General features: G+C 52.9%; 1 protein-coding gene across 2 annotated transcripts; it reads left to right on the top strand.

The window, feature by feature from the left end:
• Positions 1–1,298: 1,298 nt before the first annotated feature.
• C2CD4C (C2 calcium dependent domain containing 4C) lies at positions 1,299–7,637 on the top strand. Of its 2 annotated transcripts, none has more exons than XM_048830819.2 (2): positions 1,299–1,587; positions 3,819–7,637. In XM_048830819.2, exon 2 carries the CDS (start codon positions 3,834–3,836, stop codon positions 5,130–5,132), a length of 1,299 nt encoding a protein of 432 aa, XP_048686776.1. In that variant the 5' UTR covers positions 1,299–1,587; positions 3,819–3,833; the 3' UTR covers positions 5,133–7,637. The 2 variants fall into 2 exon arrangements, with proteins under 2 accessions (XP_048686776.1, XP_074979461.1); XM_075123360.1 differs by having other exon boundaries at positions 3,756–7,637.
• Positions 7,638–20,617: the final 12,980 nt, after the last annotated feature.

Raw genomic sequence — 20,617 nt, 5'->3', positions numbered from 1 at the left:
AGGATCCGTGTGGTATTTACCCCAGCAAACCTATCAAGACCCCCCCCCCCGCCCTCCTGACACCTGTCCCCTCCCAGGGTGATTCTTGCTGGACATTAGCGAAATGTATCACATGCAGCACCGTCCTCTTCCCCACCCCGTTCTGCCATCTACAATATCAAACCACTTACACTCTGCAAGTACTTGAGCTTTGATGCCTGGTCTTTGGAGGACTATTGACTTTTGTGAAGTACTCTGGTGAGCTGAAGTGCTTGGCGGGGGATATGACACTTCCCTCCCATGGAGCACCCTTAGGTACCCGTGCCAGAGCTGCTTTGGATGTGTCTCGGTTTCGGTGCATGGCAAGCAGGGGGAAGGGGGGGTTTTCAGGTGAGGCTTTAACAAAGCCCTTACGTTAATTAGTACTTACTGAGCTAGCTACCACTCTGAAACCATTGAATTCAGTAGACACAGATTGCAGATTCCAGGGCCCTGGGCCCAGAATGCCTGTCTCCAAATCTGCTCCTACGACTCCTTTATTGAAACCCAGGAAGGCGAATCCTGTCTCGCCTGTCTATTCCACGTGTCTAAAGGACCTGGGTGTCCCGGCCTTACTAGGAATTCGGGATGGGAGGGAGGGGAACTGTGCAAAAGCCTCCAAGACCGGCAACGAGGAAGACAAGATTCATTAGCTCCATGTTGCAGATGGGGAAACTGAAGCACAGGGAAGGTAAGTGACTTGGCCGAGGTCACACAGGGAGCCAGTAGCAGAGCTGGGAACGGAACTTCGGAGTCCCCGACTCCTAAACCCATGCGGTCATCCTTCTGCTCTCTTCTTCAGAGCGCTGCTAGATCGCGGGGGCCTGGCTCTTGTCTGATTTGCACCGCTGCGAATCCATCCCAGCCCGGAGCTGCGAATCCATCTACCAGCCCGAGAGAGAGAATGGGGCACAGGGGCTGAGATGAGCTAGGCTTGGGCAGGATCCTTGGGCTGACAAGTTCTGTGCCTGACCTCAGACAGTGGCCAACACCCGGTGCATCAGGGGAAGATGAGACTCCCTTCAGGCACCTGGCCCTCTGCACAATGCTGTCCACACACAGAGGAGAAGGGTCCCACCAAATTCTTCCCGCAGCAGGAGATCTGCTTAGCCCCAGGACCTCGCCTGGCCCTTAGGAAAGGACTCTGCCCACCCCCCAGGCCCTGGGGAAAGCTGCAATTGCCTGGGAGGAGAAGGAAAAGCAGGCGAGGCAGCAGCGGCCCCCGGTTGCAGGCGGTGTCTCTCCTCTAGCCCCCTCAGCCGGGCCATTGCGCGCAGCCAGCGGGAGCGAGGAGCTCTGTGCCAGCCGAACGCCAGCTGCGCGCTGGAGCGCGGGGCGAGGCGCAGGAGCAGCCGGAAAAGCCGGGGGCAGCTGTGTTAGGAGGAATACGGCTCGGTTGCTGAGGTCTGTGTTGGGGAGGTTTCTGGCGCCCGTAATGAATGAATTGTGGCAGGAGAGCGGGTATAAAAGGAAGCGGCGGGGCTCGGGCACCTCATTCCTAGCCCCGAGCCAGCCGCGGACCGGCTGCCTCCCCCCCTCTGGCTCGGCTTGCGGATCCCCCGCCGGCAGGTAGGCAGCCGGGGGTGTGCGCTGCGTGCCGGTCTGGGGGGCGCCCCCCCCCGCAGCTGGGGTTCATTGCTCGCAGGTCTGGGGGGGGGGCGCGCCTGGGGGCCCCTCAACGCGAACCAGCCCTAGCAAAACCCAGATGGCGTAATTGCGCGGGGTATCTTTCCTTCGTAGCATCCGGAACAGGAGGGTTACAGGGGAGCCGTCCTGCTCTTCTTCCCCCCCGCCCAAAGAAGTTAGTTGGAGGCCGGCCAGGAGCCGCCCGCAGCCCCCTGCGCCCGCGGGACGCCAGCCACAGGTGCCCGCCTGAAAACTTCACGCCCGTGGTGGAGCCGGGGGCACGGCTGCAAGGTGGGGGAGCGGGGACCCCTATCCCAGGCTGGCCCCTCCGCAACTGACCGGCGTGCGCTCAAATGCCCCGTCTCCGCCAGGAGATCACCGGCCACGAGGCGAGCCCGGTGCGCCCTCGCTGGCTGCCCGCGGCGGGGCCAGGCAGGCGGGTGGGAAGCGGGGGCGATCCCAGGCGCTCCGGGCGCCCCTGGAGGGGGCCAGCGGCTGGCGAGTGGCCCCGAGGGCAGAGCAGAAGCGCGGCTGGGCCCGGCCTCCCTCCCCGGGGGGCTGGGCGCTGCGGATGCTGCTTGTTTCCCTCCGCCGGGGGGAATCGATTTTCGGCGGCTGGCTCGGCTCGGCCCGGCTCAGCCCGGCCGGGGGGAGGTGACGCGCGACATTCCCGGGAGCCGGGGCTCTGCAGCGGAGAGAAGTTAACTGCGTCTGTCGGTCCTATGGGTGCTGGTGGCCCCGGGGCTGGCAGGTGGCGGCGGGAGCGCTAATGCGCTGGGGCTGGGGGTGGGGGGATGGATTTCAAATCCAGGTCAGATTGGGGGGGGGACCCAGTGGCCAAGGGGGGCTGGACACCCCCGCCCCACCCCCGAGCGGACTCTGCAGCCAGCGAAGTGTTTGCAGAGCTCGGGGGAGGGTTGGTTGATAGACCCCGCGGGCTGCAGCCAGGGCTGGGCGAGTGACTCAGGGCGGCCGGGAGCCACTGGCTCCAGACGGCTCCGCTCGGCCGGCCGGGCCCAGAAGTTGGCCGGGGAAATACCGCGGCTCGGGCGAGTCGTGGCAGGTTTGCTCGGAGCGGGGGGTGGTGGTGAAGCAGCAGGTTGGATCGGGGTGATTGGGAGGAGATGGGGGGGCGCCCCAAACCCGCTCTGAATTCCAGCCCCCTGCAGCAAGGTAGGGCTGGCAGATACACCGACCTTCCCAGACCTCCCAGGGAGGGGGCAATCCCCTTCCCCCGCACCTCACAGATACGGGCCCCCAATCCCCCCTGGAGCCCCACAAAAGGGGCGGTGCCAATCCCCCCGACTCAAGCTCCAACCCCCCATAACCCTGTGGAAGAGTGGGGGGGAAATCCCCCCTGAGCCCCATTGTAAGGACCGGTTTCAGAGTAACAGCCGTGTTAGTCTGTATTCGCAGCAAGAAAAGGAGGACTTGTGGCACCTTAGAGACTAACCAATTTATTTGAGCATCAGCTTTCGTGAGCTACAGCTCACTTCATCGGATGCATACCGTGGAAACTGCAGCAGACTTTATATATACACAGAGAATATGAAACAATACCTCCTCCCACCCCACTGTCCTGCTGGTAATAGTTTATCTAAAGTGATCATCAGGTTGGGCCATTTCCAGCACAAATCCAGGTTTTCTCACCCTCCACCCCCCCCACACAAATTCACTCTCCTGCTGGTGATAGCCCATCCAAAGTGACAACTCTTTACACAATGTGCATGATAATCAAGTTGGGCTATATAAAGTCTGCTGCAGTTTCCACAGGAAAGCTCATGCTCAAATAAATTGGTTAGTCTCTAAGGTGCCACAAGTCCTCCTTTTCATTATAAGGACCCAAATTCTCCCCAGCCCCACAGAGGGATGGGGGCCCCAATTCCCCCTGAGGCCCATAGTAAGGGCTCCAATCCCCCTGAACCCAACAGAAGGGTGGGGGCCCAACCCCCCCCCGAGCCCCATAGTAAGGCTCCAATCCCCCCTGAGCCCCACAGAAGGGGGGCCCCAACTATTTGCCATTCCAGACCCTCCCACCCCCTGTGACCCTTGACTCTGTTTCTGACCCTGGGCGTGATGAGCCCCTTGGGCTTTGCTTGTTTATCTTACAGAGGGTGAGTGACAGGGGGGTCTAAACCCCACTCCACCCTCCTTGGCTTCTTCCCTCCCCCCAGCCCAGGAGAAGCAGCATGTGGCTCTTGGAGAGGATCCGTGGCTCGGTGGAGAACGGTGCTGCCCGGGCCAGCGACTCGGGGGATAAGCAGTCCAAGGGCCCCCTGTACAGCAATGTGCTGACCCCCGATAAGATCCCGGATTTCTTCATCCCGCCCAAGCTCACAACGGTGCCGCCTGAAGCCGAGGGGGCAGAGGGGAAAGCCAAGCCCAACCTTGGCACCTCTGCCTCGGAGCAGAACCTGTCAGCCCGCAAGCCCCAGCGCAGCCCCCGCCTGCCGGTCAAGGCTGCCTCAGAGAGCAAGAACTTGCTGAAGGCCGCCAGCCGGCACATCATCCAGATCGAGAGCGCCGACGAGTGGGCCTCGGAGGAGGACTTCAGCACCAATGCCGATCCCCAGGCCCAGACGGCCATGTCCCTCCCCTACGTGCCCAAGGCCCAGACCTCCTACGGCTTCGCCACCCTCATGGAGAGCCCCCACACCCGGCGCAAGGAGTCCCTCTTCCACAGCGAGCACGGCAGCCTGTGCCAGTCGCAGGCGTCCTCGCCCAGCTCCCCACGCAAGGGGGCAGCCGGGGGCAAGGTGAACGGGGAGAGCGCCCGCCTGACCCCCTCCGACATCGGCATGTCCCTGAGGAACCCCTACCGCTACTTCAGCGGCGGGGAAAGCGACACCTGCTCCTCGGCTGAGTCTTCGCCCTTCAGCTCACCGCTGCTGTCCCGCTCCGTCTCCCTGCTCAAAATCTTCAGCCAGGACAGCCAGGCCAAGGTCATCAAGCTCAAGCACCCGGTGGCCCGGAACAGCTCCCTCTCCACCGACGACAGCTCGGCTGACACCAGCCCCAGCTTGCAGCGGCGCGCTCGGTGCCCCACGCCCCCGGCGGGGGGCGCCCCGCCCCCGTCCCTCCTGCCTTTGGACTCGCCGGACCGCCTGCCCAGGGAGCACACCATCCGGCTGAGCAAAGGGGGCAGCGTGCGGCTCACGGCCGAGTACGACGCCGCCAACGCCCGGCTGCGGGTGCGGGTCATCGCGGCCGAGGATCTGTTCGACAAGCTGTGCGACGCCCGGGCCATCAACTGCTGCGTCTCCCTCTGCCTCAACCCGGGCAAGGTGCAGAAGCAACGCAGCACCATCATCAAGAACAGCCGCAGCCCCGTCTTCAACGAGGACTTCTTCTTCGACTGCCTGGGAGCCGGCAGCGTCAAGAAGATGGCCCTCAAGGTCAAGGTGGTCAACAAGGGCAGCAGCCTCAAGCGGGACACGCTGCTGGGCGAGAGGGAGCTCCCGCTCACCTCTCTGCTGCCCTTCTTGTAAGCCCGTCTGCCGCTCCCCTGCCCTGCTGGGAGGGGGTGGGCAGGGAGGGGTGGGGGGGATCAGAGGCCACCATGAGGGGCGTGGGATGCTCCCCTGGGGTAACGGCATGTCCATCCCAGGCTTTTTGTGTGTGTGTGTGTGTGTGTGTGGCAGAGGGACAAGACTCATCCGACTCCCCCAGGATGGGTCTCATTTGCTGATCGTTCCCTGCGTGGACGTGCCTGGAGGTGGTGACTGCCGTGCGTCCCCTCAGGAGGCTGTGAGTGACTGGCAAGTTGTACGTTCTTCAGAGAAGTGGCGGGGATGAGGCATGCCAGTGGCATCTCCGGGGCCCTGCTGAAGGCATTGCTGGGAGGTGGGTTATCCCTGTGCACCCATCCCTTCTTCCCCCTCCCCTCCCCCCTGCTTGCCTGGGAGCACTTGCCAGTCGGTTTCTCATCTCCACGCTGGGTCCCAAGACCCAGCTGCCTTTGAGTGAGCTGTGGGGGGCCCCTCGCAGGCCGTTCCTGTCAGGCTCAGGCTTGATGTGAGGTGTGCGGGTTGGTCCGGCTGATGCAGTGCAGCACAAAGACCCCCTCTGCCCTACCGAATGGGGGCAGGGGTGGAAGTGGTGGGCACAGCTGATGGCATGTAGAGCTGGGAGAACGATACGGCAAGGCTGAATCCCTGCTGTGTCAGGACCGGTTCTGAGGCATGAGCAGGGCGCAGCCTCCTCAGTAATGAGGAGAAGGGACGCTTTAGGGAACAACCCTGCGCTATCTGGTGGGGCGGGAAAAGATGACCCCACTGGCCTCTTTGATCTCTAATTTCTCTCCTCCTTGGCTGGCTGACAGGCAGAGAGAGGGCAGGGATTGTTGGATAGGGCTCTGCCAAGTTTCGCAACATTGATCTCTCTTAAAGCTCCAGCTCCTGGAGTCTGGGGATTGCATCAGAATTTCAGCTTGCTGGCTTGCTTTTAAAGACGTTTCTAGCCCTCGTGGTTGGAGTAAAGCTTGACGACGTGACCCAGCTGTGACTCTAGTGGCTCAGAAGACCAATAAAATGAGCCTCAAATTTATCACTTAAAAAATTCTTTTTTGTTTGCCAGAGGCTGGGAATAGGTGACAGAATGGATCACTTGATGATGACCTGTTCTGTTCATTCCCTCTGAAGCACCTGGCATTGGCCACTGTCAGAAGACAGGACACTGGGCTAGATGGACCTTTGGCCTGACTCAGCGTGCCAGGCATGAAAATATCACTCGGTCCCTCTGAGGTTACCGGGGCAGCTTTTAATGCCCAATCAATGTGAAAAGCTCCCTCTGCGACCGCTCCGAAGTCCATGGGGATCTTCCCAATGGCCTTCGGATTAGGCTCTTGCACTAGAGAGGCTGCTTTACCTCCCCCAGCCCCAGAGTGCAGTTTAGATAGATCTGCCCCTGGGGGCTCTCCTTCCTCTGGGGAAGGGGCTTCTATAGCTCTGGAAGGGGCTAGCTTGGAGCAGTGGTTGCTTCCACCACAGATGGGAGACGCTTCCCTCTGATCCAGAAGATTTTTGCCTCTGGCTGCTGACTTGAGGCTTCCCAGAAGTAGCTATGGCATCCAGAAGATGCACTGTCCAAACCCCCCCCCCACCCACCCACACTTCCTTCATCTCTGCGCCCTGCAGAAGTGGGAGGGGGGACAGTCTGATCTACTTTGTTTAAAAGCTGCAACAGTATTTAACCCCTGCCAGGCTGCCTCCACATCGCTTAGCGGGAATGCACCCACAGGAGAACAGTCCTTTTCTCAGCATCAAGCCGGCTTCTCCCTTGTGGCAAGGACACTGTGGTGTGTTAATAACCATTTGGGATTATCCAGAGCAGCAGCAAGCCACTGCAGGGAGCAGCAGGGCCAGTAACCACCACAGTGGCTCGCACAGGGAGGTGGGAACCTGGTTCTGAGCATTGCACAAACTGGTCTGACCACTGTCGGGAGGAGGTGGGAAATGAAGTGTGCAAAATCAAAGGCAACGACTGGGTCCTGGCCTGACCTTGTCTCTGAGCGCCCTATGCAGCAGGGCCGGAGGTGCAGAAGGGGAGAACAACACACCATGTTTGTGTGGCTCATCCTTTCCCTCTTGGCTTATAACCTGTGTCGGGAGGGCAGCAACCTTCGCGCAGGAGCTGTGCTTGTTAAGATGCTGCATGAACGGCCTCTGGGTTCGTTAGTGGCCTCAGCACAGGCGGATTCCTAGTGCGTAGGAGATGGCTTTGCTGGAGCAGAGACAACCAGGGTTACACCATGAAGATCCACAGAAGAGAAGCATGGGGGAGAAACCCACTGGTGGGGACGGCTCACTTGGCCATAGATAAACCGGGACCAAGCCCTCTCCGCTTATTATGTGATACGCACCGAGAATCTGGCTTGACAAACAGCCAGAGCGGTGGGAATTCCCCCACCCCAACCCCATTATGATTCTGTTTCTCTGTCGCTGCAGACTGATTAGAATAATCAAGTCAGTGGTTGGGGGCGGGGGGGGGTGCATCAGACAGTGGTCTGAGGAGGGGGGGGGGTGTGCATCTCGCCAGTCTTGTCCAGGGAAATCTGTGCAATCTGTGACTCTGGAAGCTATTGCAGTGTTTCTCAAACACCTTTCCCCTGGGCTGGCGTGCCGGGAAATCAGACACCGGCTCCAGACAAGGGTGCTAGTCTGGGTCCCTGGTTTCTTTATTTTTTTTATTTATTAATTTTTTTAAATTGGGGAGCAAACTGTTTTCTTTTGCCACCTCCTGTTGCTTCCCTCCCTTTCTCTGTGGTTCTGGAACTAGAATTCAGCAAAACTAGGAAGGCAGAGAGAGAGTGTGTGTGTGTTTTTCCCTAGCCCAAACAACCCCTCCCCCACACAGAGACCTTTCTTATTTGTCCTTTTATGTGATATGAACGTTGCATCAGGTTCTCTGCATGTGTGTAGTTTTTTGTGTGTGTGTGTGGGGATTGTATGAGCCAATATCCCCACCACCCTGCTCACACACACGTGCACATGTGGGCACACACATGTGCATGCACACACGCTGATCATTGTTCCTTTTTCTTTTTTTTAATTAACCTTCCTTGGCTGCGTTCGATGTTACTTTCCGATACTACGCAGCAGATGGCAGCTGCAGAAATTTCAGTGTAAGCTATTTATATTCCAAGCTGATCGTTCCCACTGTATTTTATTTCTGTATGTAAATATGAGTTTGGATCTACCCAAGGCATGGTTTTGAATAGTTCAATATTTGCATGTTTTTCCCTGCCCGCCCGCCCCCCGTTATACTGATATGATTGTTACTGACTTTCAAGTTTGTGATTTTTTTTTTTTAAACAAAACCAAGGAATAAAACAAAGACGCCCTTGCCAGAAAACTAAAACCCAACCCCAGCCTTGAGACCTTTAGGGGGGTTAATTTGCGCAGCTGCTGCCTCTTCTGATCCATTTCAGAAAGAGCTAAGCACAGTAGGGGCTTGATGCTCCTAGAAATCAATGAGAAAATTCCCATTGACTTCAGTGGCGCAGAATCACCCCATGCAGGCCGCCTCCCCTCCTTTTGGATGATTTGTTGCAAGTCTCCCTCTTTTAGTAGATGTCCCCGTCTGTCTGCGGGACACTGGTGGTGCCTGGGGTCATGCAAAGCAGGACATTGAGCTGGGACTGTGAACTGCTTCTAAGCTTGTGGAGGGAATAGAGGAAGGCTGGATTCTGATGCTTTACTTCGGTAAAGCTTCCGTTGGTGCTGATTGCTGGAGCCCTTACTTAGGCGGAGGTTACAATTAAGTCCGTGGGAGCTTTGCCTATGTGCAAACTTCAGGGTTTGGCCCAGTGGGACAGCTACTCAAGAGAACCCAGGTCTAGTGCTCTGTTCCCAGCTCTACCATGGATCTGCTGAGTGGCCAGGGGCCAGTCACTTCCCTGCTTTGTGTCTCCGTTTCCCTGTCGGTACAACATGAAGCACTTTGAGAGGTATGGATGAAAGCATCATTTAAGAGGCATTATTATTACTTAACTTGCATGAGTAAGTGCACTTCAGGATCAGGCCCTTTGTAAGGACTGGCCCATCTAATTCGGTGAATGCAGGACGGTGCCCTTATCTGGGGGAGACTATCCTAGCCCCTCTTTGATAACTGCTGCGCAGGGCCCAATCCAAACTCCATTCACATCAGTGGGAAGATTCCCGTTCATTGCAGTGTGCGAGGACAGGGTGAACTGTGATGCACCTAGAGTAGGGTTGCTGGGGGGTCCGTTGTGGGTCATCTCATGAGAAGGTTCTTGGTTTGCAGCTAGCGGCTTAAAGGCACAAAAGTGTGTGTGTGTTTGGGGGTGGGGGTGGGGGAGGGGAGAAATTACCTCTTCATAAAACTAAATCCGCCACATTATTGAGAGCAGTGTGTGACTCCACTAATCCCCAGCCCGGTTTAACAGCAGATCGCAGAATCCCTGGGATCAGAGTGAACAGATCCAGAGGGTCAGCCAGCGCTTGCCATGGCCAGCATAACTCACTGCTCAGCCACTCCAACCTTTAAGTGAGAGTAATGCCTAGTAATCAAATGCTAATTAATTCATTTACAGACTAATGCACTGACTTTATTGATGTGCATTCTCTTTACTTAAAATAATTTTTAATGAGGGTGGCTAGGAGACTTCCTGGCATATTTATTCATTTTTCAAATAATTTGCAACAAACACAAATCATTTAACAAGTCATTGTTTTTTGCTTTGTAATAGGATTCAGAAATCACCCTACCCCCACCCCGAGCACAGCCATGTGCATTCCCCTTTGGAGCAGTCTGCAAAACTCTTGGGGATATTGATAGGAATTAGAAGGGAGGCTGCATATCAAGAGCTTTTGAGTCCAACAGGGAGTTGGTGAATTGCTGAATATTCAAGTTCAATTAAACCTGCAGGCTACCAGAAAGCTGCCTTTTGTTGGCCCCATTGGACCACTAACTTTCAAACTGACGTGCTGACCTGGTTAGGAGTTGGGCCACTCGAGCAGGTCTGGGTTGAAACACAGAAGAATGGACCCATGATTGGAGTTTGGCATCCAGCTGCTGCTGCAGAGAAGTAATCTGCCGCTCCGAAGGAATGAGACCTGTGGGCTTTGGGTAGTGCTGGCTCTTGGTCTCTCTTCCTTAGTGGGGCTGAAGGAGGGGAGTGCTAGGAGATTGGGTTGCTTATAATTCATTGTCTGGAGGTTGTGCGCACCTATGTGTTGGCTTGCCATTTCAGTTCAGCTTTTAGATGTGTGGCATCTTCCGAGGGGAGCTGGTGTTTCGTGAGTTAGGAGCATCCTTTGTTCATAGACCACCATCTAATGCGTCCCTGTGCAGGACTCAATGGGGATGGGATGGAATGAGACCATCTAGACAATGTGTAGTGCGAGAACCATGCTGGGACTGATCTGCAAGGCTGGGGATGCTAATATTAGTCATAGAGTGTAAGTGAGCCAGTGGGAAATCTGCAGGGTTGGGCCCGCACTCTCTATATGATACCCATGAAGGAAGCATGGGCAGCTCCCTGATGGAAATTAAGATCCCTCTCCACTTTTAGTTCCTGAAGGAATTCTCCCAAGGGGCTGTCCATAAATTACATAGCGCGGTTGGTGATTTTCAAGACGTGGCCCTTGTAACTCTGAAACAAACATGCAAACTGAAGAACCCACTCACCCCACCATGTGTTACATAGTTTAGGGACAGCCCCCAATGAAAGAAGCACATGGGTGCAGGGCAATTTCTCATGGGGATCCATTGCAGGTGGATGGGGAGAGGTTTGGGTCAAATTCCATCAGACCCCTGAGCAAATCCCCCTGGCAGCAGGATGAGTAGAATCTCAGTCACTGAGATGAAGCTTGCCTCAGTTTGTTTTTTCAGGGGTGGAGGGAGGTGAGTTTCTAAGGTGGCAGTGGGGGACAGTTGAGTCTCCTTCCTGCTCAGGAGCCTGGTTCATGGGAATGTATGATCTGGTCCAGGTGAAATTACACCATGGAAACCTCCCATTATTGGCATTAATGGAGACTCTTTATCCCGGGTGAAGCCTGCTAGCATCTCTCAGAGGTGGTGCCATCTGTGAGGGGCTCTGATTGGCTACACCTGGAACGACACTGGGCTCTGGAAGGGTCAGCAAGATGACCCTTTCTTTCAATGGGCCTGCTCTGCCCAGGACTTGTGGACACTGAGCAGGAACCAGGCCCCAAGAGACTAGAGGGGAAATTGCACTGGGAGTCTTTTCCTGTTCTGTTCCTTCTGCAGGAAGACCAGGCCTACCTACTGGTGCTGCTGGCCTTGGAAGAGATAGTGAGTGGATTGTCTTCCCCTCTGACCCCAGCATGTGGCCAATGGTCACTTGTGCTCCTGGTTACGCTAGCTGAATGGGCTTGATCTAATTCCCCCTGAAGCCAGCAGTAGTTAGCTCTGGGGGGTGGAGAACAGAGTCTGAGGCTGTCTCCGAATACGATCCCGGTGAGTCCAAGCCAGTGGATGTTGACGTCCATGGAAAGATGTCCCCTGACCTCAGGATCAGGCCCCAGGAGAGATGGTGCGAAGAAGTTTTAGGGGTAACCCAAGTAAAATTCGTCACTAAGGAGGGCAGGTTTCATCCCTCTTCCCACCAGGCTAATTAGGAAGCAAGCAGGGTTGATAGAACACCCTGATTGTGGGAGGGCATTAATTAGTTCTCACGCCTTTGCCCGTGGTGCTTTTAGTGAGCAGGCGATTAGCAATGACTGGTGGGTATAGACCGTGAAGAAGTGGCTTTTTATAAAGGCCTCTGACTGTTCTGAGCCGGTCACTACCCCATTTAGATTTGAACACGATGCACCAAGGGTTTGCACCGGGTTTTTTTTTGTTTTGTTTTTTTTAATTACTCCAGCAGCTGGAGATTTATTAAACCTGAAGCTTGGAAGACCAATATCTCCTTCTGCCCACAGCCACAAAGAACAATGACCAGTGCCCTACTCTGAGGGATCCCTCCCCTTCCCATCAGGTGTCTGGGTTTGGCTATAGGCCTGGACTGTAACTTCCCACTCTGGGACGGGGGGTGTGATGGCAGCTCGTGTGGACACCCACAAGTTACCTTCACCCTGCCTAACTTGGGTCCTGGAGCAGGGAGGCCGCAGTAGCACAGACTGGACCCTGCCGGGACCCCAGGTAACTGCTCGCAGGGCCACCCCATGCTGAAGCACACGCTGCTGTGGTGTTCCAGCGAGGGAGGTTAATGCCGAGATACATCTACTGAGCACCAGCCCTACCCCGGGACATCCCGTTCGTGAGGGGCACGGATGGGAGGGATCAGGCGAGGATGCTTCTCCAAACTTAGCACAGCTTCCTTGGGCGGGGTGGTGGGGCGTGAACCGGAGCCCCCTGAAATCGGTGGAAGGCGCCTAGTGGCTCAATAGGCTATGGACTGGGTCTGTGGGAGAACGTGTCCTTGTACCATTTCCAGCACTTTCTGGTTCCATGCATGAGGCATCAGAGCTGGGGGAGCACAGAAATTTTCTCTGTGTGTGTGCACGCCCGCGCCCCTTTTCCCAGCAGAATTCAGCCAAATGGCAATTTTGCAACTGAAAAGGTGACCCTGGGGTTTTGACAGTGCCTTTCATTCCGGACAGGTTTCAGGCAGGGAAATGGGCTCAGTTCCCCTGCTTCCTGGGTAGAGAAATAACCTGGGGCAGTTTAGCTGAAAGGGAGAGATTATGACACAGTGCCCCAAGCTTTGAATGTTGTCATTTCATTCTCTGGGGCCTACAGCAGGGCTGCACAGAGGTGTATGGGGACACAGGGAAAAATCTGTAACAGAGGTGCCCAAAATTACTACTGTGTATGCATGGAAGGGGGGCAGGCGGAGAGAGTTGAGAGAATAAGCCTACCCTGCAGAGGCAGATCCCTGCGCCCCAGGGCTGAGTCTGCCTCCTTGCTTTGCACATTGTGACCTGGGGTTCCAGTGCTTCTGCCATTGTACTCGGCATCATGTTCTGCTCAGTGGTTAGATCACTAGCCAAAGGCAAAGTGAATTTAAGTCCCTCCTTTGACACAGATTCTCTGCATGACCTTGGCCAAGTCATTTAACCTCTTTGTTCCTCAGTTACAGGAGCAGAATAGTAGGGGTGGTGAGGATAAATACATGAAAAGTTGAGAGATGCTCAAGTACTATATAATGGGGGCTGGGAAAGATGAGGATTGTTAGTGAACATGGTGCTGAAAATGGGGTGTCCTGTGTTTTGGGGCTCCCCATTACAGCTAGCCAGAACATTTTCTATTAAAAGGGTTTTTCATCAAAATTTGCTGTTTCAAAGCCAAGGTGTTTTGCAGACCAGTAGCAATTTTGACATGGCTTTCTGAGCTGCAGGGCGGACTTGCCAGTCGCTTTCAGAAAAGCAGGAGATAGACACCCAAATTAAAAACCTGACCTTCTCAGTTTCAAAGTGGACACTTTGACAACTTCGTTTGCTGAGAACATTCCAAGGGGTTTGGGTTTTGTTCCAATGCTGAACAAAACCAAATGTCAAAACCTCATGAAGTGGAGTTGTCAGTCTCCGGCTAGCTCTCCTCCCAATGCTGCCGACACCCTGAGCTGCTCTTAGCAAATGGAAACTTTTAGAAAAAACATTCCTAGGCTTGACAGGGTCCAAAATGTGAATGCTTCAGCCACAGCTAACAAGGAAAACCATTTTGTGGCATGTTTCAGGAGCTGGAAAGGCAGCAGTGCCCAGAGCATGCAAGTTAGCCAGCTCTTTGGAAACTGCCAGACAATTTCGTCTGAGTTTTTTGGAGCAAGGGTCCGTTCTGCCTTTGATCACAGCTGGGTTGCCTGTTTTCCATGTGTGTGAAACTGTACAAACTGCTGCTCTGCATCCCCATTCACAACCTCATTCAGGAGGGTTTTATAGTTCACTCTGGTATGTTTACTCACCATGAAACCTACCAGAGTAGGGGTCTGATCTTGCCAGGTGCAGGGAGTGGGGCAGGCTGGGAATTTTTGTTCTGTCAAAACTGTTCACAGGAAAGATACCGTTTCAACAATTCTCCCAATGATTTTCTTTGGGGAAACTTTTTTGAAATTGGTGAAATGGGTCAGTTCAATGTTTTCTAAATGAAAGTTTCCACTCTTTTTTTTGGTTCAAAGCAATTTTTTTGTTTCAAAATTTAAGGTAAAGTAAAACATTTAAAAAAGGACAATCAAAACAATGTTTGTTAGACCTGATCTATTCCCCCCCCCCCCGATTGTTTGCAAAAATTTTAGATTGACTTTTTGTCCTGATTTGGGATGGGATTTTTTTTTTTAAATCTGATTTGCCCAGGACAAGAAAACTGTCTCCCACCCACCTCCAGGACAGAGGGGCTTCAGCTTCTGCTCAAGTCAATGGGAGCAGTGCGTGCCCCAAAACTCATTTGTTCTCTGCACCTTGCAGAACTGAGCTGTACATGAAAGTCCTTCTAGGAAGTCACAGTAAAAGATCTGTAGAGTAAGTCATTCAAAGGTGCACCTTTCAGCTGGTTCTTTTAATTGCACCTATTGAAACTAACCCCACACTTGAGCTAGGGCACTGAAATTTGCAAGCTTGGCCTGAGGACCTGGGGGAAGAAAGTACATACCAGACCCAAGGAACTGAAACTCCCAGGTATCATGTAGGGCTGGGAAGGGGAACAGACATGCAAAGGCCTTTGCATTTGCATGGATTTGTTGGAAAAACCTGCCTGCAATATGGACCATGTGAATACTTGGCCCCAATGTTACAAGTGGGCAGAGGAGAAAAAAAACATAGGCTTTACATCTAAACGATTCACCTTTAAAACACCCCCACTGTTTTCCTCTGTCCCTCCGAGGGCTGTTAATTCCCACTGAGGGGCCATGTCCCCGGATCCCTCCTCTTTACATCAAGACAACGGCTGAGCTGTTCCATTTGGGGAAGCAGCAAGTGGTGTCTGCCGACAAAGCAGCCAGGCATGGCTTGGCAGGAGCCTGGCAGCGGGGCCGTCGCGGGGCTGATCTCCAAGCAACGGCTCGCCATGGGACATTATTTTTAATTGCTCCCTTTGCTCCATGTTGTGACACTTGAATCATGTACTGATTCACCTCGTGCAGCGTCCCAAGCTGTTTGCAAGGGCTGCAGCAAGACCTGCAGGCAGTCTTCGCCTTGCAGTGGAACTAGGAGGGCCTGCTGGGAGCTTCTGGCTCTTCCAATTTGGGCACAGGTGCATCTGCTACACTACAGCCACTGAGGCTCTCTCTTGCTGCTGTCTTGGTCGTGGCTTCTGAAATGCTTCCAAACTTGGGGCCCTTCCTGCCCCTTTATGCCCCTGCTGTGCCAAAGAAACTGTCTACCCCTGCACTGCCAGGCTCCTCCTGCTCTCAGCAATGGTGTTTTAGATGCTTGCTCTGTAGATCTTCTCAGTTGGGCCTTTTTGACCCCATCTGGTTGGGAACTTTTTGACAGTGGCTTTTCAGTGAAACACGTTTGACACTCCCTGGAAAAGAGTCGTTTTTAGACAAAATTCCTCAACTTGGGACCAAGTTTAGAAGTTGTCAAAATGTCCCCTTTCTACATTTGTTGAAGGGAAAAAGTTCTGTTTTTTCTGGTTTGAAACCAGTTTTGGTTTTGAAATTTAAGCTAGTAAATTAAAAAAAAAAGTTTCAATTAACCCAGATTGATTTCCCCCCACCCCCCAGATTTTCAGTTCATGTTTGAGATTTTGACTTTGTCCCAATTTGGAACTGGAATTTTTTTTTTAAATTGTGAACATTTTTATGCGATGGGAAACCAGTCTCCAGTCAGCTCTGCTTTTGACTTTCTGGTCTCAGTAGCTCCAGCACTTACGCTGGGTCCCTGGCAGCCCCCTCAAAGCATTTTAAATCACCCAGGGGTTTGAATGCACAGATAACGCTTCCCATTTGCCACCACCAAAAACCATCTCCAGGCCCCAGCTTTTCCTTGGGGAGCTCCACTGGCATAGCCGAGAGCACATGGTACAAGACATGCTGGAAAGCCTTAAAGGCACTTTTTGCCCCCTGTGCTTGGTATATTAACGCAGCACTGAAGGGATTCAATATAGCCCCACTCTGAGTCTCCTTCACTAGGGATGTGGCTGGCTGTTCAGGCCCATCTCTGGCTCTAGCATTAAACCTGCATGTCCCAACTCTTGATACATTTCATCTAGATTGTTTTATGTTGGATGAAATTCACCCCCGGGCAGGGTCTAACTAAGATACTTTTCAGCCCACCCCCCTATATCTGAGCAGAACACTCCTGGGAGGTAGGGCAGGGCAGGGCTACTATTCCCATTGTACAGATGGGAAACTGAGGCACAGATGAAGTGACTTGTCCAAGGTCATACAGGAATTCTGTAGCACTGCAAGGATTAGAAACTTGCTCACCCTCTCCAAAGGGATCCGTGCACCACTTAGGTCCCACTAAAGCCCATTTTAAAGACCTAAAATGGTACCTAGGGGGTTGTGCTAGACCCCTCTACACAGGGATGAATTTCACCACCCAAGAAGAATGGCAACAGACAGCCAATGTCTAATCTGCCTCCTGTGTTTGATTCACTAATTCTGTTCCCTTTTGTAGGTGTTTCTGAAGCTTTCACCCTCCAAAAAAGCTGGGTCTGGGGTTCTCTTTTCTACAGGCTTTATTGTTGCACAAGGGACCAACACCCCCCCTCACCCAGTCCAAATCATCTTGAAGGCCTGAGAAATGCAGTCGAAATTCTTAGTTCTTAAGGGTCTAGTGAAGTCTCTAGGAGTTATTTCTAGAAGTGGGGGGTTAGATTTTCACCTAAACGTTTCCCCCCCCCCAAAAGGAAAAACACCTTATTGATCAAAACAAAAAGTGTTAACAGCAGCCATAGAAGCAGATTAGCCTTTCCATTTTGGATTTAAAAAAAAAAAAAAAGGTCAAAACTTTGCAGTTGATTTCCAAAATCTGAAAATTAAACCTTTAAACAAACAATGGCTTCCAGACCCTAAACATTGTCAGTATTCCTTCTCCCATCCCCAGATCAAACATTTTTGCAGGAAACTTAAAAAAAAAAAAAAAAAATTTCCCCCCCTTGAAATGTGGCATTTTTGAACCACTCTAGTTGTTTCTAGCTTCAGTGTAGACACTACCTATGCTGACAGGAGGGGTTCTCCTGTCTCTGTAGTTAATCCAGCTCCCCGAGAGGCAGTAGCTAGACTGAAGAAAGAAGTCTTCCAGCTGTCTACACAGGGCCTTAAAGCAGCTTAATTACATCATCCCTGAAAAATGCTCATCCCTGAGCCACACACCTGGGTCGATTTAATTTTCTAGTGCAGACTAGGCCTTAGTCATCACCCTTCAACCTAACTTCACAGAACGCTGCAGAACAGTGGTGGAGTTTTGCACACCTATGGGCCGCCGTGCCCCTTGTCCAGTGTTTAGTGTGAGTGAGAATCCCAAGGGGTCACAGATGCAGCAAACTTTTGTTTTTTAAATCCAGCAGGGGCACTTTAAGAACTGACCAAGGCGGCGGCTCTCAATTTACATAGATTCCCTCTCCGCCCAGCTCCCCCGTTTTCAGACCTCTTTCAGCACCACTGCATCCAGTTGTGAGAGATCCAGGGATACCTAAGCCCGTATCCCCCAGCTCATAGTGCCGCAAGTCACTGTAGGCTACCACAGGGCATTGGGGGAAAAGCCTGCTGGGGATCACTGCGGCCGAAGCCCAGATATTCCTCTTTGCCAGTAACTCACCGTCACCTGCTCGTACAAGCCCCATCGCCTGGCGGATTGCCATCCCCCAGCGAAACCTGTTCCAGCATGATTGGTGTGGGTTTCGAGCCGTGTTGCAAGCAAGGAGGATGGCACGCGCTTGTTTCACGTAACCGCCCACTCTCGCTCGTTTCTACTGTGCCTGCTTTGATCTCTTGCTGTGTTTGGATTGAAAATGACGCATTTTTGGAGTGGGGGGGGGGAAATTAATGGAATGTTTGTTTACAAACAACTTTACATTTTTAGTGCAATAAAAGTTATTTCTAAAACAGACCCATGCCTCTCGCTTTCCTCACGGCATCTTCTTTTAGGGGGATTCTCAGCATCTGCAAAGCCCTATGGGTTTTGCAGCAGCACCTAGAGGGGTGTCTGCATTGCGGGTGGCTGCCTGCCTCCCAGCCCAGGTAGGAAGACGCAGGCTAGCTCCGCTCAGGGTAGCGGTGCCAAAAATAATAGCGTGGGTGTTGCGGCATGGGCCCTGGCATGGGCTAGCTGCCTGAGTACAAACCCGCCCGGTTCCACGCAGGGGTGGCTGGCCTATGCCGCAACATTCAGTGCTATTTTCAGCTTGCTCGCCTGAGCAGAAGTAGCACCCGTCGGTCTACCCAGGTGGGCAAGCATGCCCCTAGTTGCAGTGTAGACATACCCCGGGAAGCCTCAGCCAGTTAGGAGCTGCATGGTGCTAGACGCTGCACACACCAGGTGGGCCTGCAGGTCCTGCAATGACTCACTCCCAGACCAGAGGACTTAGACCAAGCTTCCCCCTTGAGGGGGCTTGCTTATTAACTCTCTGTAGCCCCTCAGGTCCACCCTCCTCCTAGAAGCTTGTATGTTAATTCAGACAGGCCCACCTGCCTTGTAGTCGAGTCCACACCCCCCTCCTCCTGGGGCTGTGCCATTAATTCACTCCTGCCCTGCCCTGTGAAGTCCGCATCCTCCTTGGGCTGAAGGCTCCTCTTTTTGACAGCCCCCTCCTTCATGATAAAAGGTAGCCTTTTATCATGTCCAGGTGCTCGTTAGCCAATTAGTGGCCAACTAGCTGGTTCTTCCTGACAGATGGGTTGAGACGGGCTTTCTCCTTAAGGTAGAGTGGCCCCAAGCCTTAAAGGGGCCAGCCCCCTGGTGATGCTATCTCATTCTCAACACCCCTGGGAGGTCAATACATTATCATTATCCCCAGTTAACAGATCAGAAAGCTGAGGCACAGAGAAGGTGAGTGAGTGATCCAGATTAAATCAGCGGGAGTCAATGGAAGAGCTGAGATTAGAGCCTAGGAGTTTCTGGCTCTCAACCCCACACAAATGGCTGGATTGGGCTGCATTCCTGGGCCCAGATGCTAAAAGGTATTTAGGCTCTTAACTCCCATTGAAGTCAACATTTATCCTTTCATCTGGAAGGATTGCAAAGCGCTCTAGAACCTACTTCATAAGTCTATACAGGCATCCTTTCACCCACTATTTACATGCAACCACTTCTGGGGTGGAATGTGGCAGCTGTTTTGACTCTCCATCACAAGTGGTAAATAAGGATTTCCTGTCTCTTCCCTGCCTCGGGTAAGGTTTGCTCTCCTTGTAGGCCACGTTGGATCCTGTATGCTTGAACACCCTACTGGAAAGCGGAACCTGATGCATGAATGGCCTGTGGAACTCATTGCCAGAAGATATCAAGAATATCCAGAGTTATAATAGTAAATATTAAAGACTAAACAAGAGCTTTGGAAGGGAGATAAACCCTCCAGCTGCAGGCCTTGTGCCAGCCTCTAACTAATGGGGGCAGGAGGGAACTTTCCCTAAGGGCAGGTTTTCCCACAGTTGCCTTCGGCAGGTTTCTGGCATCTTCCTTTGGAGCAACTAGTGCTGGCCAGCAGTGGAGATAGGATCCTCGGGTAGATGGGCCGTGGTTGATTCCTGGGGTCCTATGTCCCAGTGTTGCTGATGCAAATGGACCCGATGCAAAGAAGTGCTGAGCACATCCCAATATGAAATCTCATAGATCCCAAATATATACGGTTACAATCAATTGTAATATAAAAGCCTAAATGAAATTTAAAAAAAAAAAAAAGCCAGAATGAAATTTAACGAGCAAGTCAGAACACAACACTCCCTTCCCTTCGCAAATCGTTTCAGAATTCTTCCACTCAAAATTGTGTTAAAACTGACACACGCCCACAAGGTGCTGACAAACCAGTGTTTTCTGATGGAAAATTGTTCCATTCAAGCAGGTCTATCCCCATCTCTAGAAGCCAGTGGGAGCCGCAGGCATCAGTATCGGACTCCTGATTATTTAATTGAGAATAGAGAGCCCAGCACCCTTGTCAATCCAATGCGGTTTCCTCCTTTATTAATGTACATGTCTGCACCGGAGCTGATTCACACCAGCTGAGAATCTAGCCCGTAATTTTTGTTTTGGTTCATCAGGTTTCTTTTTTCTCTTCTAACTCCGGTTTTGAGTTCTACCCAGAAGCTGCTAAAGAAAAGAGGGAGTTTTGTCTGTTATCTAAATGCCAGTTTCTAATTCCCACCAACCTAGTAATTTGTCATCCCCGGGAGAAGGAAAGCATGAGAGTATTAAACAAACACTCCCCTCTCCCACTCAGCCTCAGGGGAGGACAGGGCTGAAGCAGAGGAATTTGAGCCTGGATCCTCCGAGGTATTTAGGCACTGAGAGGGAGATACAAGAGTGCTAAGGGAGTTCAGCACCTAACTCCCCTTGGCCTCAGTAGAAGTTAGGCACCTAACCTGCTTAGGTGCTTTTGACAATATAAA

This window comes from Caretta caretta, chromosome 25 (genome assembly GCF_965140235.1).
Source record: "Caretta caretta isolate rCarCar2 chromosome 25, rCarCar1.hap1, whole genome shotgun sequence".
NCBI lineage: Eukaryota > Metazoa > Chordata > Testudines > Cheloniidae > Caretta > Caretta caretta.
This window is presented reverse-complemented; position numbering and strand designations above follow the sequence as displayed.